The sequence below is a fragment of the Oncorhynchus masou genome, unplaced genomic scaffold, assembly GCF_036934945.1.
Source record: "Oncorhynchus masou masou isolate Uvic2021 unplaced genomic scaffold, UVic_Omas_1.1 unplaced_scaffold_488, whole genome shotgun sequence".
NCBI classification, from domain to species: domain Eukaryota; kingdom Metazoa; phylum Chordata; class Actinopteri; order Salmoniformes; family Salmonidae; genus Oncorhynchus; species Oncorhynchus masou.
Window position 1 is genome coordinate 534,620 of NW_027011276.1, and position 18,335 is coordinate 552,954.

Genomic DNA, 18,335 nt, shown 5'->3' on the forward strand with positions numbered 1-18,335 from the left:
GACAGCATCGTCCTATTTCTGACCAGACAGCATCATCCTCTTTTTGACCAGACAGCATCATCCTCTTTCTGACCAGACAGCATCGTCCTCTTTCTGACCAGACAGCATCGTCCTCTTTCTGACCAGACAGCATCATCCTCTTTCTGACCAGACAGCATCATCCTCTTTCTGACCAGACAGCGTCATCCTCTTTCTGACCAGACAGCGTCATCCTCTTTCTGACCAGACAGCATCATCCTCTTTCTGACCAGACAGCGTCATCCGCTCCCTGAATTCATGTATTGTGTTCCTCATTTTACATTACATTTAAGTCATTTAGCAGACGCTCTTATCCAGAGCGACTTACAAATTGGTGAATTCACCTTCTGACATCCAGTGGAACAGCCACTTTACAATAGTGCATCTAAATCATCAAGGGGGGGTGAGAAGGATTACTTATCCTATCCTAGGTATTCCTTGAAGAGGTGGGGTTTCAGGTGTCTCCGGAAGGTGGTGATTGACTCCGCTGTCCTGGCGTCGTGAGGGAGTTTGTTCCACCATTGGGGGGCCAGAGCAGCGAACAGTTTTGACTGGGCTTAGCGGGAACTGTACTTCCTCAGTGGTAGGGAGGCGAGCAGGCCAGAGGTGGATGAACGCAGTGCCCTTGCTTGGGTGTAGGGCCTGATCAGAGCCTGGAGGTACTGCGGTGCCGTTCCCCTCACAGCTCCGTAGGCAAGCACCATGGTCTTGTAGCGGATGCGAGCTTCAACTGGAAGCCAGTGGAGAGAGCGGAGGAGCGGGGTGACGGGAGAGAACTTGGGAAGGTTGAACACCAGACGGGCTGCGGCGTTCTGGATGAGTTGTAGGGGTTTAATGGCACAGGCAGGGAGCCCAGCCAACAGCGAGTTGCAGTAATCCAGACGGGAGATGACAAGTGCCTGGATTAGGACCTGCGCCGCTTCCTGTGTGAGGCAGGGTCGTACTCTGCGGATGTTGTAGAGCATGAACCTACAGGAACGGGCCACCGCCATGATGTTGGTTGAGAACGACAGGGTGTTGTCCAGGATCACGCCAAGGTTCTTAGCGCTCTGGGAGGAGGACACAATGGAGTTGTCAACCGTGATGGCGAGATCATGGAACGGGCAGTCCTTCCCCGGGAGGAAGAGCAGCTCCGTCTTGCCGAGGTTCAGCTTGAGGTGGTGATCCGTCATCCACACTGATATGTCTGCCAGACATGCAGAGATGCGATTCGCCACCTGGTCATCAGAAGGGGGAAAGGAGAAGATTAATTGTGTGTCGTCTGCATAGCAATGATAGGAGAGACCATGTGAGGTTATGACAGAGCCAAGTGACTTGGTGTATAGCGAGAATAGGAGAGGGCCTAGAACAGAGCCCTGGGGGACACCAGTGGTGAGAGCGCGTGGCGAGGAGACCGATTCTCGCCACGCCACCTGGTAGGAGCGACCTGTCAGGTAGGACGCAATCCAAGCGTGGGCCGCGCCGGAGATGCCCAACTCGGAGAGGGTGGAGAGGAGGATCTGATGGTTCACAGTATCGAAGGCAGCCGATAGGTCTAGAAGGATGAGAGCAGAGGAGAGAGAGTTAGCTTTAGCAGTGCGGAGCGCCTCCGTGATACAGAGAAGAGCAGTCTCAGTTGAATGACTAGTCTTGAAACCTGACTGATTTGGATCAAGAAGGTCATTCTGAGAGAGATAGCGGGAGAGCTGGCCAAGGACGGCACGTTCAAGAGTTTTGGAGAGAAAAGAAAGAAGGGATACTGGTCTGTAGTTGTTGACATCGGAGGGATCGAGTGCAGGTTTTTTCAGAAGGGGTGCAACTCTCGCTCTCTTGAAGACGGAAGGGACGTAGCCAGCGGTCAGGGATGAGTTGATGAGCGAGGTGAGGTAAGGGAGAAGGTCTCCGGAAATGGTCTGGAGAAGAGAGGAGGGGATAGGGTCAAGCGGGCAGGTTGTTGGGCGGCCGGCCGTCACAAGAAGCGAGATTTCATCTGGAGAGAGAGGGGAGAAAGAGGTCAGAGCACAGGGTAGGGCAGTGTGAGCAGAACCAGCGGTGTCGTTTGACTTAGCAAAAGAGGATCGGATGTCGTCGACCTTCTTTTCAAAATGGTTGACGAAGTCATCTGCAGAGAGGGAGGAGGGGGGGGGGGGAGGATTCAGGAGTGAGGAGAAGGTGGCAAAGAGCTTCCTAGGGTTAGAGGCAGATGCTTGGAATTTAACCACTGTGCCTCCATCTTGGATCTGTCCTAACCACTGTGCCTCCATCTTGGATCTGTCCTAACCACTGTGCCTCCATCTTGGATCTGTCTTGATCTGTGCTGACTACTGTGCCTCCATCTTGGATATGTCTTGATCTGTGCTGACTACTGTGCCTCCATCTTGGATCTGACCTGACCACTGTGCCTCCATCTTGGATCTGTCTTGGTCTGTGCTGACCACTGTGCCTCCATCTTGGATCTGTCTTGGTCTGTGCTGACCACTGTGCCTCCATCTTGGATCTGTCTTGGTCTGTGCTGACCACTGTGCCTCCATCTTGGATCTGTCTTGGTCTGTGCTGACCACTGTGCCTCCATCTTGGATCTGTCTTGGTCTGTGCTGACCACTGTGCCTCCATCTTGTGTCCATCTCTCCTCCAGGCCTCAGACAGGGAGATGCAGTGGGTGATCCGTACCTCGGTGGTGGTGTGTGGCCTGGCGGGGACGGCCCTGACCTTCCTGGATAACAGTGTTCTGGTTTTCTGGCTGGTGGGCGTCGACATGTCATACACAATCATGTTCCCACAGCTTGTCTGTGTCCTCTTCTTCAAGGTAGGGGTGGATGAGTGGGTGAGCATCACAGGAGGCTGCTGAGGGGAGAACGGCTCATAATAATGGCCCAATCGGAGCAAATGGACTTGCCTCAAACACATGTAAACCGTGTGTTTGATACCATTCCACCTATTCCGCTCCAGCCATTACTACCAGCACGTCCTCCCCAATGATAGTGCCACCAGCCTCCTGTGGTGGATGTGTGTAGAGATTATTTGTGAATTCTGCATGTCGTGATATCCATCTACAGTATCTATTCATCTATCTAGTGATTCGTTCATTCATTCCGCTAGGTGTCCAACGGCTACGGTGCCAGTGTGGGGTATCTCCTAGCGTTGGTCCTCCGTATCCTGAGTGGGGAACCCCTCATCAACCTTCCCCCTGTCATCCACTTCCCTGGGTTCAGGAAGGACGCGGAGGGCGTGATGACCCAGTTCTTCCCGTTCCGTACCACCATCATGCTGACGTCTCTCTGCTCCATCCTCGTCGCCTCCGCCGTCACCTCCGTCATCTTCAACAAGGGCCTGCTGCCGGAGAGGTGGGACGTGTTTCAGATCAAGAGGTCGCAGGCCAAAGTGACAGCGCTGACCAGGCTCAAGAAAGAAGAGAGTAAAAAGGACTGCGTGGAGGCCAAGGAGGCGGTGGTGAACAGGCAGCTTCTGGACACCAGCTGCTGAACAGAGGGTAACGATGGAAACTGAGGACGGCCATGGGTGGATGAGTGGGTGAGCATCACAGGAGGCTGCTGAGGTGGCCATGTTGAGGCAAAGGGTTTTGTTTGGTCGGGCGGACATTTTGTGTTTCTGCTGAGGACTCGAAGGATTTTGGAGACGGGAGGATGGTCAAAAAACACGCAACAACAACAACAACAGAAAGAACAACCATTATGACATCATAAAGCATTGTGTTGCTGGTAAAAAATGACCAGACACTCGACAGTTTCCGGTGACCAGGGCTAGTTACACAAAAGCAATGTCGCGAAGACCAACGGCAGCTCTGGGAGAAACGTTCTAATGAACGACATTTCCTTTTCCACAAGGGGTGGAGTTTTATTTTGTCTGACTTTCTTTATTGCGACAAATGATCGAAACGGTGTTTTTTCAAATCAACGATGATTGCCGAATAACTTTTAAAAGGTACACAGGGCACGTGATGTCATCACATAACTATAAAGCAGTTTATACCCTACGGTTAATTCTAAATGCCTACTGCTTGCTGAATCTATTTTTAAACTACAACGTTTTTAATGTTCATTTGCAGGGAAAAGGATTGTCTTGACATGCAAGAATGCCTGAATTGCCCTCGCTTTGATCTTCTGATTGGCTGGATGCAAGTTTCACCATCCAATTATTACAGATCTACAGGAGTGAAAGTTTCACCATGGCAACAACTAGGCACATGAGAATGATTAAAATATGGCAATTATTAGTCAATTCTTACGCAAAATTTGTTGTTGTAGGTGTGACCTCACTACGTCCAGTTGTTATCAACACAAGACATTTGAATGGAAACACACCTTAACAGGCATCTGTCTTCTCGTCCAACTTTCTAAATCTCGACAAAAGTTCATGGACATTTTTTTTTTTTTTAGTGTTTGTTTATGTTTTGTGGGTCGGTTTTGGCACTGTGATTTGGGGGGTGAAGGGTAGAGACTGAGAAACAACTATCCGGTTGATCCTCCCTGAATATAACCTTTATACTGTAACTCTGGCTCCCTAGTAGCTGTATCACATCCGGCCGTGATTGGACGGCACACAGTTGTCCCAGCGTCGTCCGGGTTTGGCCGGGGAGGCCGTCATTGTAAATAACAATTTGTTCTTAACTGACTTGCCTAGATATATAAAGGTAAAAAAATAAAAAATCTGGGGTGATCAGAAGCCACGGTCTTAAAAGCAGCCATTTTGTTTGTTTGTTTGTGTGTGTTGTGAGATAAATCTGGCAATTTAGTACGACTGCACACAACAACAAAAACTCAAGAATGCTAGATACTCCTCTCCACCCCCCTCCTCTTTCTCCTTCACCTCATCCCCTCTACTCCCCATTTTCTCCTTCCACTCTCTCCCCCTCTCTGGCCAGATTCAGCAACGTAAACAAAACCTTTCTGTTTTCTAAGAGGTTTTTGTACAGTATAGTTGTGTTCTATGGTTCTATATGCAGAGCTGTGGTTTACAGGGAGGTCCAACCTCTTTTTCTTTGTGTGTTTTTTATTTTCATTTTCATACCAAACAAAGTGTTAACCTCTATTTCTGAACTCCAAATTTACAAGCCCCTAATTCCTAGGGCCCTACATCCTAGCCCCTTTAAACTAGGGCCCTACACCCTAGCCCCTTTAAACTAGGGCCCTACACCCTAGCCCCTTTAAACCAGGGCCCTACACGCTAGCCCCTTCAAACTAGGCCCCTACAGTCTAGCCCCTTTAAACTAGGCCCCTACAGTCTAGCCCCTTTAAACTAGGCCCCTACACCCTAGCCCCTTTAAACCAGGGCCCTACACCCTAGCCCCTTTAAACTAGGGCCCTACACCCTAGCCCCTTTAAACCAGGGCCCTACACGCTAGCCCCTTTAAACTAGGCCCCTACACTCTAGCCCCTTTAAACCAGGGCCCTACACGCTAGCCCCTTCAAACCAGGGCCCTACACCCTAGCCCCTTTAAACCAGGGCCCTACACCCTAGCCCCTTTAAACCAGGGCCCTACACGCTAGCCCCTTCAAACTAGGCCCCTACACTCTAGTCCCTATGCCTTAGCTTCAACTACTTAGCCCCTACATCTTAGCCCCTACACCCTAGACGTCAAACTCATTCCACGGAGGAAAGAGTGTCTGCAGGTTTTCGCTACTGCCTTGTACTTGACTGATGAATTAAGGCCACTAATTAGTAAGGAACTCCACTCACCTGGTTTCCGAGGGCTTAATTGAAAGGAAAAACCTAAAACCAGCAGACAACAAGGCCCTCCAGAGAATGAGTTTGACACCCCTGTCCTAGACACTCCTATGGATCTCATATAAGCATCACGGTGACGTCATCATCTGGCCTTTTTGTGATTGGCTGGGTGGAACTGTTACCCTAATGCTTCCACCAATCAGATCCTCTCAGATCTACAGTAGTGGCCAGGAGGGAGGAGCTACAGTGCCTGATTTGGAATTCAGAATGTTTGAGTGACCGTTGTAGAAGGGATCTATTATATAGTTTCCTTGATTTCATTGGAAATACATTTTTCACTTTCCCTGACGTTGACTGTATCACAAAGCAACACCACATGGGTCTATATTTATACAGCACCAGTCAGACGTTTTGGACACACCTACTCATTCAAGAGTGTTTTCTTTATTCGTACTATTTTCGTCATTGTAGAATAATAGTGAAATAATAGTCAAAACTATGGAATAACACATATGGGGATCATGTATATTCTTCAAAGTAGCCACCCTTTGCCTTGATGACAGCTTTGCACACTCTAGGCATTCTCTCAACCAGCTTCATGAGGTAGTCACCTGGAATGCATTTCAATTAACAGGTGTGCCTTGAGGCAGCAGTCTATACTATTAACCAGGATCCAGTTTCCGATTAACTTAGCCTTAAAATGCTTTTTTTGGGACATAGACTCCTGGACCCAAAGGGCTCTGGTCTAAAGTAGTACACTACATAGTGAATAGGGTACCATTTGGGACACAACAAGTTATTGAATGATGTGTTTCGTTTCCCTGCGACATGAACAGAACTGATACAGCACTGAGGACCCTGCGGACGGACGACCAGGCCTCTTTTTATACATGTCAATTGTGATTTGTGATATACTCTTGCACTGTACAGTCTTCGCTTTAGATATTATGAAGTATATATTATATATACTGCTTTATCAAAGAGCAACATGTAGCCAAAGAGTTGGAAAGAACAGTTCTGTTGCAAAATGCTTCTTAAAATGGAAGCAAATGAAAAGGGGAGGGACTTAACGGAATTTGTCCAATAGAAACTATTTTTGGTTGCAACACATTCAGTTTGCAACGGAATAGGCGGAATAAAAACACCTCAGATTGTGAACTAGAATGTGTGAAAGGTGTTAGGTTTATGTTGTACCTCCAGGGTCGTGTTCATTAGGCACCAAACGGACTGAAACAGGGAAGGACTACCTGGACTATTTGTCATTGTGTGTTGCAAAACCCTATCCAGTTCGTGTCCTAATGAACACAACCCAGTTATGTTATGTACTTCGTTACCAAATGTAGTTGAATTCAAAAGCAGTGGTTGTATTCTGTGCAGCAGTATGGAGGATTTATTCAGAGGGGGAAGACTGGAGAGCTGTAGATAGAAATGTAACTTGAGATGTGATCGAGAATCATCCCCATTTCCAGCTTGAGCTACTCCAAACCAGAAGTTGCCTCACGGGAAAATACAATAAACAAAAATATAAACGAACATGTAAAGTGTTGGTCCCGTGTTTCATGAGCTGAAATTAAACAAAATCCCAGAAATGTTCCATACGTACAAAAAGCTTAACTTAAATTGTGCACAAATGTAATATCCCCGTTAGTGAGCATTTTGTCTTTGCTAAAATAATCCAGCCACCTGACCAGTGTGGCATATCAAGAATTTGGTTAACCAGAATCCTCATTACACAGGTGCACCTTGTTCTGGGGACAATAAAAGGCCACTTTAAAATGTACAGTTCTGTCACAACATGCCACAGGTGTCTAAAGTTGAGGGAGCAATTGGCATGCTGACTGCAGGGAAGCCGACCAGCTCTGTTGTAATGAGTATCCTGGTGTATCCTGGAAGTGCGTTCAACCGGCCTCAACCACAGAACATATGTAACCATGCCAACCCAGGACCGCCACACTCCGCTTCTTCACCTGTGGGATCAGAGGGGGAATTTGTCTAATCAAGCCCTTGTGGGTAAAAGCTGATTGGCTGCCCTCCCAGGCCCACCTATTGCGGCAGCCCTGCCGTTGAGTGAAATCCATAGATTAGGGCCAAATTAATTTCAATTGGCTGATTTCCAAATATGAACTGTAACAATTTATGCATTTATATTTTTCGTTCAGTATAAAGTGATTTCCTAGAACGCTTACAGCTATTAGATTTCCTAGGTTCTAATGTAGCGCCAAAGTTTTGGCAACATGAATTCAATGATGCTTTCTTTCTTAGGGACCTTGCTAATCATAACCCAATATGAACTACATCCATTTCTCCCTCTCATACCGTGCATGTGGTCTAAGACAGACAGACGTTATGGAAGGCTATACATTGTAAATCCCCAAGGGGTTGTTCAGTACAGTGAATAAAAAGGTCTAATTAAAACTACGCATGTCATTATTAACTGGATCTGAGTTCCCTTGTCAGGGAGAGACTCCAACCTGGGAAACAAAGCCTGTCTTTTAGTTACATTGTATAATATCGCAATGTCACTTACAGTCAGCAATTTTATGAGGGTCAAGTGGAAAACTGAACAAATTCATAGCAGGAATTAGAAAAATCAGATGAATACTACAGTCACACAGGTTGGCTAGATACAAATTATAAGAACAATTATTAGCAAGAGACCTGATTAGTAATTAGACCAATTGATGTGTGTGTGGGGGGGGGGGGGTCCAAAACAGACTGCCTGTGGAAGCAGCCTGGTAGAAATGCCTTAATATGAACACAAGCCCAGTCAAGATCAATTGAACAAATGCCAGCAACACATTGATTAATCTACATGGCTTTTATTAGTCAGTGACTGGGGCAGCCATGAAGATCCATTCCAGAATGGAGAGTTCAGGTTTGAGAAACAGTCCCTCTGGGATGTAACTTGTGAGTAATGACAGCAGCCATTTTAGGATTCCACCTGCTTCTCCTGGTCAATGTCTGTAGGTGAGAAGAACGGCTTAAACGGACAGCAATAGAGAATTGTGACATCGATGCTAAACGTAACAAAGTTAACCACCGAAATTCAAGTTCACATAGCCATCAGTGTCTTAATTCAAGGTCTAGTAGTTCTAGTAGTCATCAGGTTTCACAATAAATCCAGTGACTACTAAGACATTGTATTTACCCTCTTTGGTAGGTAGAGTGTTCTTCTCCTCAGTCTCAGTCTTCTTCAGTTTAGTCATGTCAAACTGAGCGATCTCACTCACATCTGGTTTGTCTGCCATTGTTGATTTGGGTTCTAATGAAACAGATTGGTGTTAAATAAACAACCAATGGCATGCCAGTATGATAAAGTTCCCAGACTTGATATGGAGTAATACTATTAGGCAACATTTTACTGAAGTTATTCACCTGCTGCCAGTCTAAAACATAAGCTATTGAAGCACAGGCCTACCTTGAACCTCCACAGGTGGTGCACCACACAATTGGTTTGTAAATAAGGAAGGAATGAACACCTTCATTTCCGGAATCTATTTATGAGAATGGAAAGGAACGCTGATTTCTAGCAGGAGGGACCTTCTGATTTTCTAAGTGGTGGCACCTGTTCATTTACCTGTTTAACATCCAATTAGCATAATTGGATCGGCTACTGTGGAACACCGAATGAAGTCAGCACCCAACTGTAGGATTTTGAATTAACAGAAAAACTGTTCTGTCACCTGTAATTTATTGTCAAACCTGAACTGGAGACTCCGTGTGAGAGCATACCATCTTTGATCAGCTCGCTGGATGATACTGAAACAGTAGCTATATACCATCTTTGATCAGCTCGCTGGATGATACTGAAACAGTAGCTATATACCATCTTTGATCAGCTCGCTGGATGATACTGAAACAGTTGCTATATACCATCTTTGATCAGCTAGCTGGATAATACTGATACAGTAGCTATATACCATCTTTGATCAGCTCGCTGGATGATACTGAAACAGTAGCTATATACCATCTTTGATCAGCTAGCTGGATAATACTGATACAGTAGCTATATACCATCTTTGATCAGCTCGCTGGATGATACTGAAACAGTAGCTATATACCATCTTTGATCAGCTAGCTGGATAATACTGATACAGTAGCTATATACCATCTTTGATCAGCTCGCTGGATGATACTGAAACAGTTGCTATATACCATCTTTGGTCAGCTAGCTGGATTGTTGTTTGCTACTCTTATTGTTGGCTATTCCAACATGACATGTAGCCAAATATTCTACATTGAAGCCAGTGACATAGAAGTCATGTCAATACCAGCTGGAGAATGACGACTGGGCATGATGATGTTATGACTGTATACAGATTGTTGGAAATACAATCGTGTTGATATTATATTTACAGTGACAACAAACACACAACAACACAGGGTGCTCTGACTGAATGAATGTTTCACGCCTCGGTTTTAAACCCAACAGTCGCTAAATCAAACTGTTTACATTCGTTGTAACAAATGTACACTTAACTGGGGACACATTTGGTCACCTTTACGTCTTGACGTTCTGCTCTCACACGGAATCTCCAGTTCGGTTCTTTTCGTATTCAGCCGCGTTATGAATCCGAGCCAACTCCCAGGACTGCCTTCTGATTGGCTCTGGTCATTTTTAAAGACACAAAGTTTTTATTTTATCTATCTTTTCAATTTTGATGTTAAAAAACCCGAATCGTCAATCAAATGAGCTTGAGAAAAATTTGGCATGGTTTTGACAAATTACAGGCGACAGAACCAATTTTTTTTATGTTAATTCAAAATCCTACAGTGCTCACTTCTTTCGGTGTTCCACAGTAGCCGATACAATTATGCTAATTGGATGTTAAACAGGTGAATGAACAGGTGCCACCACTTAGAAAATTGGAAGGCCCCTTCTGCTAGAAATCAGCGTTCCTTTCCATTCTCATAAATAGATTCCGGAAATGAAGGTGTTCATTCCTTCCTTATTTACAAACCAATTGTGTGGTGCACCACCTGTGGAGGTTCAAGGTAGGCCTGTGCTTCAATAGCTTATGTTTTAGACTGGCAGCAGGTGAATAACTTCAGTAAAATGTTGCCCAATAGTATTACTCCATATCAAGTCTGGGAACTTTATCATACTGGCATGCCATTGGCTGTTTAATTAACACCAATCTGTTTCATTAGAACCCAAATCAACAATGGCAGACAAACCAGATGTGAGTGAGATCGCTCAGTTTGACATGACTAAACTGAAGAAGACTGAGACTGAGGAGAAGAACACTCTACCTACCAAAGAGGGTAAATACAATGTCTTAGTAGCCACTGGTTTTATTATGAAACCTGATGGCTACTAGAACTACTAGACCTTGAAATAAGACACTGATGGTTATGTGAACTTGAATTTCGGTTGACTTTGTCACGTTAGCATCGACGTCACAATTCTCTATTGCTGTCTGTTTAAGCCGTTCTTCTCACCTACAGTCATTGACCAGGAGAAGCAGGTGGAATCCTAAAATGGCTGCTGTCATTACTCACAAGCTACATCCCAGAGGGACTGTTTCTCAAACCTGAACTCTCCATTCTGGAATGGATCCTCATGGCTGCCTAAGTCACTGACTCAATAAAAGCCATGTAGATTAATCAATGTGTTGCTGGCATTTGTTCAATTAATGTTGACTGACCTTGTGTTCATATTAAGGCATTTCTACAAGGCCACTTCCACAGGCAGTCTGTTTTGGAACCCCCCCCCCAATGCAAATTAATTACTTAAAACATACAAAGTGATTTTCTGGCTTTGTTTTAGATTCCGTCTCACAGTTGAAGTGTACCTATGACAGACCTCTACATGCTTTGTAAGTAGAAACATCGGCAGTGTGTTAAATACTTTTTCTCCCCACAGTCTCAGGCTCTTATTCTGACAAATGAGCTGGAATGATCACATGGTGTCAGTGGTTAGCCAGTTGTCCTTAGCTTTGTTCATGCTCGCACCACTGCAGCGAGACACTTTCTCTCTCCTATTGAAAAGGCTACTGTCCGGTTGAAATATTATTTATTGTAAAAACCTGAGGATTGACTACAAACATTTGACATGTCTCTATGAACTTTACAGATACTAATTGGAATTTGTCTGCCCGTCGTGACCGCACGAGGCTGTGGATTACTAAACAAATCGCACCAACCAATTGTAGGTTTTTGGATATAAAAATCTTTATCGAACAAAACGAACATGTCTTGTGAGTAAAAAATCAAAGTTAAGCGAGTAATTTTATTGCTTTTTTGAATTTTGTTACCCTTCGTGACAAATCTTTCCTGCTAGATGTTTAATGTCAACGCTGTTCTCACATGGTTTGCTTTCACCGTAAAGCTTTTTTGAAATCTGACATGCCAGGTGGATGAAAAACAAGCTACGCTATGTTTTGGTATATTGCACTTGTGATTTCATGAAAATGTAATATTTTTAGTAATTTGAATTTGGCACTCTGCAATTCACCGGATGTTGACCAACGATCCTGTTGAAGGGATAGGTGCGTCAAGAGTTAAAGAATTTAAAAACACTTGATTTTGAAGAGATGATCAAAAGTTGTGTGTTATTGCTGATGTTACAATGATTTTTAATTGGAAAATCCAAAGACAGAAATGGTGTACATTAAAATACCAAAACATGTTAAATATTCCATTGTCTCTGTCAGGTCCACATTGGGAAGTGATCAATAGATGAATAGGAAATTACATTAAAATCTAATATTTCAGTTGTCTGTTCCCTATCCTCTGTCTAGTCATCCTATTAGATAGCCTGTCTAAGTTTACTGCAGAACTGTCTGACCTAATCATTTTACTAGTTCTTCACAGTAGATAAGGTACATTTTCACCAACTGTCTCTGTCCCTCTCGTAGTTGTTTACATTCCTCTGTCATGTGGTCTGTGTGTATCTAACCTAATGTAGCAGGTGGAAAAGTGTAACCACCCATCCAGAGATCTGTATGTAGTGACAAGATGCTCATGTCTATGTCTCTAACAATGGGAGTTGTTGTCCTGTGTAGTGATAATCAGAACACCTCCAGTTGCATTGGAAAGCTGTTATTGTGATATGAAGATACAGAATTCTGCATCTGTCTGTCTGTGACCACGGTACACTGGGTTTGTCCCAGGGATTAAGTGTATTTTTATCTGAGGAGAAGACAGAGGGGGGGGGGGGGGGAAAGGTGGATGGAGAGAGGGGGGGGAGAGGAGGGAGAAGGACAGGCAAATGAGCCCCATTCAACAGCAGCACAACAGATATCAGTACTCTGGTGCCAAAAGATGGTCCTCCATTCAGAACACCATACAGCTACATGTAGAACGCTGACACAGCTATGGTGGAGATGAACAGGGGGCGACAGACATATACACAAATTAGAAGAGCAGATATTTATAAGGAACTGATGGCAGCCTAGATAAAACGAATTGGTAAACAACCCAAAGAAAAAAGCAGGGAGACACCCCCACCTACCCAGCCCTTCTTCCTGACTTGCATTTCTTCCACAGGAGGCTGCAGAGGGGAGGACGGCTCATAATAATGGATGGAACAGAGCAAATGGAATGGCAGCAAACACATTGGAACCATGTTTTATGTATTTGATCCCATTCCACTGATTCCGTTCCAGTCATTACAACGAGCCCCTCCTATCCAATTACGGTTCCACCAACCTCCTTTGATTTGTAGTCTCACACACACACTGTCACACATGCATATGCAAGTGTACAATATGCACTTATCACACACGTGTCAGAACACACCCGTATATAGGCTACGTACACACGGATCATTCATGCATATGTCAGGGCCGAGCCTATGATCTTGGAACACCAGATACTCTCTCTGTTTTCTGTAGTCTATGATCTTGGAACACCAGACACTCTCTCTGTTTTCTGTAGTCTATGATCTTGGAACACCAGACACTCTCTCTGTTTTCTGTAGTCTATGATCTTGGAACACTAGATACTTTCTCTCTGTTTTCTGTAGTCTATGATCTTGGAACACCAGATTCTGTTTTCTTTAGTCTATGATCTTGGAACACCAGACACTCTCTCTGTTTTCTGTAGTCTATGATCTTGGAACACCAGATACTCTCTCAGTTTTCTGTAGTCTATGATCTTGGAACACCAGATACTCTCTGTGTTTTCTGTAGTCTATGATCTTGGAACACCAGATTCTGTTTTCTTTAGTCTATGATCTTGGAACACCAGACACTCTCTCTGTTTTCTGTAGTCTATGATCTTGGAACACCAGATACTCTCTCAGTTTTCTGTAGTCTATGATCTTGGAACACCAGACACTCTCTCTGTTTTCTGTAGTCTATGATCTTGGAACACCAGACACTCTCTCAGTTTTCTGTAGTCTATGATCTTGGAACACCAGATACTCTCTGTTTTCTGTAGTCTATGATCTTGGAACACCAGATACTCTCTCTGTAACCTCCTCTGCTGATATCCAAGTAGGTCATACATACGGCATCAATCCCTCAGTGTGTGTGTGTGTGTGTGTGTGTGTCTGTGTGTCTGTCTGTGTGTGTGTGTGTGTGTGTGTGTGTGTGTGTCTGTGTGTCTGTGTGTGTGTGTGTGTGTGTGTGTGTGTCTGTGTGTCTGTGTGTGTGTGTGTGTGTGTGTGTGTGTGTGTGTGTGTCTGTGTGTGTGTGTGTGTGTGTGTGTGTGTGTCTGTATGCCCAGAGCTGAGGAGAAGAAACAGGACTATTGTTTAAAACCATCTGATAATCCTCCATTAGCCTACAGGAAAGGGACAATTAAAACAACATGTGAGAATGGGGAGACCTGCTGTCAGGCCTATGTAAGAATGGCATTTAATTCTTCATCAACCTTGAACCCAGAGAACAACATTGTTTTGTTCTAGCACAGCACTAACAGACCCGGTTAAACTAATCAATAGGATGATCGTGAGTTGACTAGTTGGGAGGCATATGGACAAACAAATACCAAACAGTATGCTGTCTTTATGTGGAATATTCCAATCAATTCTATCTAATGACATCACAATGTGCTGCTAATTCCGGAATAGAGAACACAACAGTTGCTTAAACTCCCCTAGACAGTCCTGAAGGGGTCATAAGGTGGGGGTCCTTCTTTTGAGACTTCATCTAAGGACACACATACACACACTTCAGCAGTGTCTGTGTCTCTGTAAACATCACAGTGGAAAAACACTGGAGAGAGGAGAGAGAGCCAGCCAATACCTGTGTCCTGTAAAAAGTACACACGCCAGCCTGTTAAACATGTACAAACAATGATAAGAGACAACCATTCCATCAAATGTGCTCATACAAAGATACACACACACACACACACACACACACACACACACACACACACACACACACACACACACACACACACACACACACACCGAGCCAGATAACCTAAGGGATGTACTGTTCTGTATTTAGCTACAGGCTATTCTTCTACCAGCCATTCTGTTCTTCTCTATGATAGGCCTATAATCTCTGACACACACACACACACACACACACACACACACACACACACAGCCAGCCGATCAGACACGGTGTTTTACTGCTGCACTTGGGTCAGATGGGCTCAGGGGTAGTCTTACTCTACACAGGAAGTCTGTCTGACCCTAGTGGAGCCGTAAACAAGCGGGTCGGATCTGCTGGCTAACGTAGACCCTGTCCTCCCTGAGTCACTGATGAGGTGGTAAATGTGCAGTTGACAAGAGGACATGCTGAACATAATTGCTGAAGTACTCAACTGACTGGAGGTGGAGCCTACAAACTAGATAAGCAACTGCTTACATAAAACCATATGATGGACAGTGTTATTACTGTAGCCAAGATTTATTACCATCATGGTCATAATACTGATACAGTAGCTATATACCATCTTTGATCAGCTAGCTGGATAATACTGAAACAGTAGCTATATACCATCTTTGATCAGCTAGCTGGATAATACTGATACAGTAGCTATATACCATCTTTGATCAGCAAGCTGGATAATACTGATACAGTAGCTATATACCATCTTTGGTCAGCTAGCTGGATAATACTGATACAGTAGCTATATACCATCTTTGGTCAGCTAGCTGGATAATACTGATACAGTAGCTATATACCATCTTTGGTCAACTAGCTTTTGTTTGCTACTCTTATTGTTGGCTATTCCAACATGACATGTAGCCAAATATTCTACATTGAAGCCAGTGACATAGAAGTCATGTCAATACCCGCTCGAGAATGACGACTGGGCATGATGATGTTATGACTGTATACAGATAGTTGGAAATACAGTCGTGTTGATATTATATTTACAGTGACAACAGACACACAACACAGGGTGCTCTGACTGAATGAATGTTTCACGCCTCGGTTTTAAACCCAACAGTCGCTAAATCAAACTGTTTACATTCGTTGTAAAAAATGTACACTGAACAGGAGATACTTTGGTCACCTTTACGTCTTGACGTTCTGCTCTCACACGGAGTCTCCAGTTCGGTTCTTTCCGTATACAGCCGCGTTATGAATCGGAGCCAACTCCCAGGCCTGCCTTCTGATTGGCTCTGGTCATTTTTAAAGACACGTGAGGTTTTTATTTTATCTATCTTTTCAATTTTGATGTTAAAAAACTCGAATCGTCGATCAAATGAGCTTGAGAAAAATTGCCATGTTTTTGACAATAAATTACAGGTGACAGAACAGTTTTTCTGTTAATTCAAAATCCTACAGTTGGGTGCTGACTTCTTCCGGTGTTCCACAGTAGCCGATCCAATTATGCTAATTGGATGTTAAACAGGTGAATGAACAGGTGCCACCACTTAGAAAATTAGAAGGCCCCTTCTGCTAGAAATCAGCGTTCCTTTCCATTCTCATAAATAGATTCCGGGAAATGAAGGCGTTCATTCCTTCCTTATTTACAAACCCTTTTGTGTGGTGCAATACCTGTGGAGGTTTAAGGTAGGCCTGTGCTTCAATAGCTTATGTTTTAGACTGTCAGCAGGTGTGTAACTTCAGTAAAATGTTTGCCTAATAGTATTACTCCACATCAAGTCTGGGAACTGTATCATGTTGGCATGCCATTGGTTGTTTATTTAACACCAATCTGTTTCATTAGAACCCAAATCAACAATGGCAGACAAACCAGATGTGAGTGAGATCGCTCAGTTTGACATGACTAAACTGAAGAAGACTGAGACTGAGGAGAAGAACACTCTACCTACCAAAGAGGGTAAATACAATGTCTTAGTAGTCACTGGATTTATTATGAAACCTGATGACTACTAGACCTTGAATTAAGACACTGATGGCTATGTGAACTTGAATTTCGGTGGTTAACTTTGTTACGTTTAGCATCGATGTCACAATTCTCTATTGCTGTCCGTTTAAGCCGTTCTTCTCACCTACAGACATTGACCAGGAGAAGCAGGTGGAATCCTAAAATGGCTGCTGTCATTACTCACAAGCTACATCCCAGAGGGACTGTTTCTCAAACCTGAACTCTCCATTCTGGAATGGATCCTCATGGCTGCCTCAGTCACTGACTAATAAAAGCCATGTAGATTAATCAATGTGTTGCTGGCATTTGTTCAATTTATCTTGACTGAGCCTGTGTTCATATTAAGGCATTTCTACTAGGCTGTTTACACAGGCAGTCTGTTTTGGACCCCCCCCCCCATGCAAATTAATTACTTAAATCATACAAAGTGATTTTCTGGCTTTATGTTTTAGATTCCGTCTCACAGTTGAAGTGTACCTATGATGAAACTGACTGACCTCTGCATGCTTTGTAAGTAGGAACATCGGCAGTGTGTTAAATACATGTTCTCCCCACAGTTTCAGGCTTTTATTCTGAAAAATTAGCTAGAATGACCACATGGTGTCAGTGGATAGCCAGATGTCCTTAGATTTGTTCATGCTCGCACCACTGCAGCCAGACACTTTCTCTCCTATTGAAAAGGCTACCGCCCGGTTTAAATATTAACCATTATTTATCGTAAAAACAACCCGAGGCTTGATTATTAGAAACATTTGACATGTTTCTACGAACTTTACGGATACTAATTGGAATTTGTCTGCCCGTCGTGACCGCACCAGCCTGTGGATTACTAAACAAAACGAGCCAACCAAATGGCGTTTTATTATATAAAAAATAATCTTTATCGAACATGTATTGTGTAACGGAGTCCTGTGAGTGCAAAAATCTTCTTTGCTGCTTAATGTTTTGTCTGCTGAGAGCTGTCCTCACAATCACATGGTTTGCTTTCACCGTAAAGCTTTTTTGAAATCTAACATACCAGGTGGATGAACAAGCTGTGTTTTGGCATATTGCACTTGTGATTTCAAAAATGTAATATTTTAAGTAATTTGTATTTGGTGCTTTGCAATTCACCGGCTGTTGACAAATGATCCCGTTGAAGGAATGGGTGTGCCAAGAATTAAAGACAACTTGATTTTGAAGAGACAAAAGTTGTTTGTTATTGCTGATGTTACAATGATTAATGGAAAATCCAAAGACAGAAATAGTGAACATTCAATTACCAAAAAGCTTTACGGTGAAAGCAAACCATGTGATTGTATATAGCTACTGTATCAGTCTTATCCAGCTAGCTGATCAAAGATGGTACATAGCTACTGTATCAGTATTATCCAGCCAGCTGACCAAAGATGGTATATAGCTACTGT

The 18,335-nt window shown here is 43.8% G+C and overlaps 2 protein-coding genes across 2 annotated transcripts in view; both read left to right on the forward strand.

The window, feature by feature from the left end:
* The window catches only part of LOC135535404 (high affinity choline transporter 1-like), a 50,030-nt gene extending 44,856 nt beyond the window's left edge, over positions 1 to 5,174 (forward strand). Inside the window, exons 9-10 of the mRNA XM_064962079.1 lie at positions 2,633 to 2,803; positions 3,097 to 5,174. Coding sequence (XP_064818151.1) covers positions 2,633 to 2,803; positions 3,097 to 3,480 — 555 coding nt within the window. The 3' untranslated portion in view covers positions 3,481 to 5,174. The remainder of the gene's footprint in view (positions 1 to 2,632; positions 2,804 to 3,096) is intronic.
* Positions 5,175 to 10,805: 5,631 nt separating this feature from the next.
* On the forward strand, positions 10,806 to 17,236 carry LOC135535398 (thymosin beta-b-like). The gene is made up of 3 exons (XM_064962072.1): positions 10,806 to 10,947; positions 16,768 to 16,881; positions 17,060 to 17,236. Exons 1-3 carry the CDS (start codon positions 10,848 to 10,850, stop codon positions 17,089 to 17,091), a joined length of 246 nt encoding a protein of 81 aa, XP_064818144.1. The 5' UTR covers positions 10,806 to 10,847; the 3' UTR covers positions 17,092 to 17,236.
* Positions 17,237 to 18,335: the final 1,099 nt, after the last annotated feature.